This window comes from Lactuca serriola, chromosome 2, assembly GCF_051521515.1.
Source record: "Lactuca serriola cultivar US96UC23 chromosome 2, Lser_US96UC23_V15, whole genome shotgun sequence".
Taxonomy (NCBI): domain Eukaryota; kingdom Viridiplantae; phylum Streptophyta; class Magnoliopsida; order Asterales; family Asteraceae; genus Lactuca; species Lactuca serriola.
Window position 1 is genome coordinate 133,151,179 of NC_136409.1, and position 5,503 is coordinate 133,156,681.

At 36.0% G+C, this 5,503-nt stretch overlaps 1 protein-coding gene across 1 annotated transcript; it reads left to right on the top strand.

The window, feature by feature from the left end:
- Positions 1-3,134: 3,134 nt before the first annotated feature.
- On the top strand, positions 3,135-4,268 carry LOC145089587 (uncharacterized). The gene is made up of 3 exons (XM_079028008.1): positions 3,135-3,369; positions 3,463-4,010; positions 4,098-4,268. Exons 1-3 carry the CDS (start codon positions 3,135-3,137, stop codon positions 4,266-4,268), a joined length of 954 nt encoding a protein of 317 aa, XP_078884134.1.
- Positions 4,269-5,503: the final 1,235 nt, after the last annotated feature.

The following is a 5,503-nucleotide window of genomic DNA, read 5'->3' on the forward strand; positions in this document are numbered from 1 at the left end:
CCAATGTTTTCTTACATACTTTTTTTACAACTTTTTTTTTAAATTGTTTTTTTCAACTTTTATTTTAAATTGTTTATCACTATTTTCTTTTGCTTGTTCATACAAACTTAAAATTTAAAGCATCTAGATGCTAGTTGTGGTGGATGCTCTATGTGCAACTCTTATGCTCTTAGGTGTGCTATACTCTTCAAGGTTCACACACAATGCCAAAAACGGTGGATGCTATATTCTATACAATTGTATACTTTATTATTCTATTTATAAGTGGTTTCTATCTTACTTTTCTCTTGTAATCACAAACTCTGTTTGCTAGCTTCTTAATATATATATATATATATATATATATATATATATATATATATATATATATATATATATATATATATATATTGTTGTGGTTTAAAAAATGGGATTCTTGCTTATAAAATTTAAAGTTAACTGTCTCTTGTAATTGTTTATGTTCTTTTCTATTAGTTTATTAAGACAAAACTTCAAAAATGGTCCCTGTGGTTTCCAGAAATATCAAGTTTAGTCCCTAAGTTCAAAAAACCTCACAGATGGTCCTTGTGGTTTCAAAACTTTTAACAAATGGTCCTTCCGGCTCAATCCGTTAGCATTTCACCGTTAACTCATTTTTTAATAAAATATTGCAGGGGTAATTTCGTCATTTCATTTGTAACCTTCTCTCTTTAATATGAAATGATTACTTGCTTGCACATCACTACCCGTCCCTCTCCCAAGAAGATAACCAGTTACAGGTTTAGTCATCGGGTTCATTCCCATCGTAGAAGCAAGAACAGAAATTGGGATTTAGGGTTTTAAGCTGCAGAAATTGCAATGGTGCTATCAATATGGTGTTTTCGAGAAAAATTTGTAACCGTGGAGGACTTAGGAAAAACATACGGTACAATACTACAACAAAACTTGTTTTTTCTTGGTCTATTGTGTTGACGTAAGGAAATCATTGATTTTACTCTTTCTTTTTTTGTGTTTACAGAAGGTTATGAGAACTATTTCACGTTGAAGATACACTACAGTGGTGTCTTCACCAAAGCACCTGGAAGGAAATACGTTGATGGTGTTGTAGCATATGTAGATTATGTTGACACTGATTTATTTTCAGTACAAAACTGAGCAAACCCTTTACTACCATTTCTGTATCCCTGAATACCCTTTGGACTATGGCTTAATGCCTTTAGGTAATGATCAAGATGTACTTAAAATGGTATCATATGTCCCTAAACACAGACTTATTAGGGTGTATATTGAAACTGGTCAGACAAGGGTAGCTAGTTATTACAAGTCTCCTTCTAAAGTTGTTATTGAAGAGTTGGAGCCTGATAGTGTGTCACCTGAAATGAATAGAAAGAAACCTTGTAGGAGAAAAGCAGGATCATGTAGTAGAAAGCTTGATCTAAACAAGTCTATGAACCCTGATTATGAGCAGTCACAAGTGTTAGATGTTGATGAAGGCCATGATTACTCAAAGAGTATTCTACCATTTATAAGGTCACAAGGTAAACAAAGTCATGTCATTCAAAAGGAAGTGGTGAATCATGAAATTGAAACTCAAGAAGAAGTGATCACTAGTGCAGTTGAAACTGAAGAACAATTGGGAACTTACCATGTGCAGGAACCAAGCTGCCAAGCTGATGATGGAGCTAATACTACAACAGTTGATGATTATGAACCATTTGTAGAGGATTACTCACTTTATGCTGATTATGATGCTGAGTTTAATGTTCAAACTTCATTTGAAAAACAACCAGAAGTGGATTATCTAGAGGGTATGGTGAGTGATGATAGTGGAGAGGCTTTCTACTCTGAGAGTGGCCATGGTTCTGAGGATAGTGGAGATGATTCTGATGACAGTGAATACAATGTGGATGAGTCTAACATACAATTTGATGTAGATGTAGACATGAGTGAATTCCATAATGCTGTTGATGTAGATGAACACGAAATCTTGAACAATCATTCAAAAGATGATGGGATTGTAGTGGTTGATGATGAGTTGGAAGTTATTGCCACTGATGATTATCAATTTGTAGGATTTCATGAAGATGATAGGAAGAGACTGCTAAAAGAGTTGAGTAAGTCAAGCACATGCTCACATGGAGAGGTTCATGTTAAACCATTTCAGATTGGTCAGGTCTTCAAAACCAAGGTTGATGTTAAAAACTACATGAACTCACATGATGTAGCAACAAGGAGGTCTTTATACCTAGCCAAAAATGACAAAATCCGGATTAGGGTGAAATGTAAAGGTGTTGTAAGTAAGCCTTCTACAGGAGTTGATGGTGGTGGTCCCTCAACCAGAAGTAGGGCAAAGTGCAAGGGTAAAGATGTAATTGCCAATAAAGATACATGTCCATGGGCAGTCCAAATATCGAGGGCTAATGAAAATCAGGATTGGTTGGTGAAAACAGTACAGGATGAGCATAAATGTTTGCAAACAAGGGCAAGTAAAGCTTGCACTTCCAGATATGTAGCAAACTTAATTGTTCAACAAATACAGAGTAACCCTAAAATTCCAGTGAAAGCTTTACACGAAGAGTTGTGCAAGAAACTGGAGGTAGGAATGTCATTGCAAAAGGTTGCTAGGGCAAAGTCAATGGCTGACCGTATCATTAGTGGGGACTACCAAGTACAGTATGGATTTTTGAGGGATTATGTGTTGGAGCTACTCAACACTAATCCTGGTACAACAGTTCGGATTGATGTGTATCCAGAAACCTCCCTGTCTGTTACCACAAGAACTTTTAGAAGAATATATGTCTGTTTAGGTGCATTGAAGTTAGGATTCAAATCTGGATTAAGAGATTTTCTAGGTCTGGATGGTACTTTCATGAAGGGCCCTTACCCTGGGCAAGTGTTAACTGTTGTAGGGTTGGACTCAAACAATGGCATATACCCTGTAGCATATGCAGTGGTAGAGACAGAATCAACAAGTAGTTGGACCTGGTTCTTGGAACTGTAGGAGAAGATCTGGATCTGGGACCAAATTCAAACTTTACCTTCATTTTAGATAGACAAAAGGTGTGTACCACCTAACTTTTTTATTACCTTTTCTAAATACATTTGGTTAACTAATGTTGCATACATTGACTTTTGTTTAGGGAATAATACCAGCAATGGAGAAGGTATTTCCTAGTGCAGAACACAGGTTCTGTTTGAGGCATATCCACGAAAACATGAAGAAACAATGGAAAGGAAAAGACTTAAGTGACCAACTTTGGGAGTGTGGTAGAGCAACAACAGTCAATCATTTTAACAGAGCAATGGATGAGTTGAAGAAGATCAATGTAGAGGCTCATGCTTGGGTGTCTAAGATCCCAACAAACACTTGGGCTAAATCTCACTTTAGTGGTAAGTTTCTAGAAATTTATTGAGAAATGTTAATCTTCCCTGTTGTGTGTTTACTGTATGTGTAATTGTCTTCTGTTAATATCTATTATTCAGGAAGGGCACATACTGATTGTTTGTTGAATAACCTTTGTGAGGTATTCAATTCAAAGCTAGATGAAGGTAGGGATAAACCTATTATCACTTGCTTAGAGTATATTAGAGAGTATCTCATGAAGAGGTTATGTATGGTGCAAAAGGAAATAGATAAGTGTGAAGGACTTCTAACCCCTACTGCAACTACATTGTTTGAAAAGATTAAGGCTGATGCATCAAAGTATGTGGCTAAATACAATGGGGCAGGGAAGTACCAAGTGGCAAGCACATGGCAAGACCAATATGTGGTAAACTTGAATGATCAAAGTTACAGTTGTAGGTTTTGGGAGATAACAGGTTTCCCATGTAGACATGCTGTTTGTGCTATATGGGACAAAATTGAAAATGGTGAAAATGCCCCACATGTTGATGAATGGGTCCATCCTTGCTATAGGTTATCAACATGGAAAGCCATGTATTTCAACAAAATTAATCCATTGAATGGACATACAATGTGGCCTAAAAGTGACTGTCCATTCACTTTACTTCCACCAAAACATAAGATACAGGTTTGTATTTAAAGTACACCAAAAATATAGTATACATGTGAACATCGAAAGAATTCAATTTTAACTATAGTATATCAACATGTGTAGGTTGGGAGGCCTAAGAAGAAGAGAAGGAGGGGTGTTGATGAGCCAAACAGCCAAGCTGGTAGATTGAGCAGGAAATATTTGGCAGTCACTTGTTCAAAGTGTCATAACAAAGGGCACAATTCCAGAACATGTAAAGGGCAGGGAGGCAGTGGTGAAGTTGGAGGGGGCTGAAAACTATTTTTAGTGGTTATTAGGATGTTGGTGTTGTAGGTATTTAGAAACTTATGTAATGTGTACTTGTTTGAAGATGTGTTAAGAACTTGAAAACTTTGCATGTAATGCTTGCGTTGTAGGTCTTTTGAAAACTTTGCATCATGGTTGTGTTAAGAACTTTATAACTTTGAATTTAATGGTATGTATGCACTTTTTGGTGATGAATTAATATGTTTTGTGTACTACCCTTCACATATCAATTAATAACATTGTACATTTCAATTGCAAATGAAAACCATCTTCAAGATGCATTTACAATACACTTAACAATTGCATTTCAAAAACATTCAAGAAATTGAACAATGAACTATAACAAACTACATTCCATTACCATTACCATTACCACTGCATTACACATTAATCTGATACATAAACCAAATACAACACCAATTCCAAAACCACCTACATAAACTGAAAGCAAAAAAACCCCTATCCGATTAAAATCAAAAATAACCCTGCAATGGTTACAAACCAAAAACCAAAACTCCATTACCATCCAAACCTTCACAAGATACTTAGAGATTAAAATAATACCAAAAAAAAAACACCCATGAACAAAACAACATCAGCTGGTAGTTCCACAATTCTGTAGTTACAATGGCGACCCTCTCTTGCAATCGATTCATTGATCTTATCAAACCTGGAATCACCACCAATGCCCTAGCACACATAGGAGGATCAGACCATCGAGTGAAACCACATCTTCTACAGTTCCAAAATTGTCTTCCAGGGTTACGATCCATCCATGAAGTGATCTTCGTTGCTTCATTCCCACATCTGCAAGTCACCATCTTTGAATCAAAAGCAATTGGATGTCATGAAGGGTGCAACAGTCGAGCAACAGTGGAAAGGAGGAGAGATGATCGACTGATAAAGCTAAAGGATTTGCCCAAAAATCGGACATGCAATTTCTTTTAAAGAGAGAAGGTTACAACTGAAATGACGAAATTACCCCTGCAATATTTTATTAAAAAATGAGTTAACGGTGAAATGCTAACGGAGTGAGCCGGAAGGACCATTTGTTAAAAGTTTTGAAACCACAGGGACCATCTGTAAGGTTTTTTGAACTTAGGGACTAAACTTGATATTTCTGGAAACCACAGGGACCATTTTTGAAGTTTTGTCGTTTATTAAATAATAAAGGTTTTCCGCTCAAAAAAATTATGATGAAATCAAATATTTACTGAATTTAG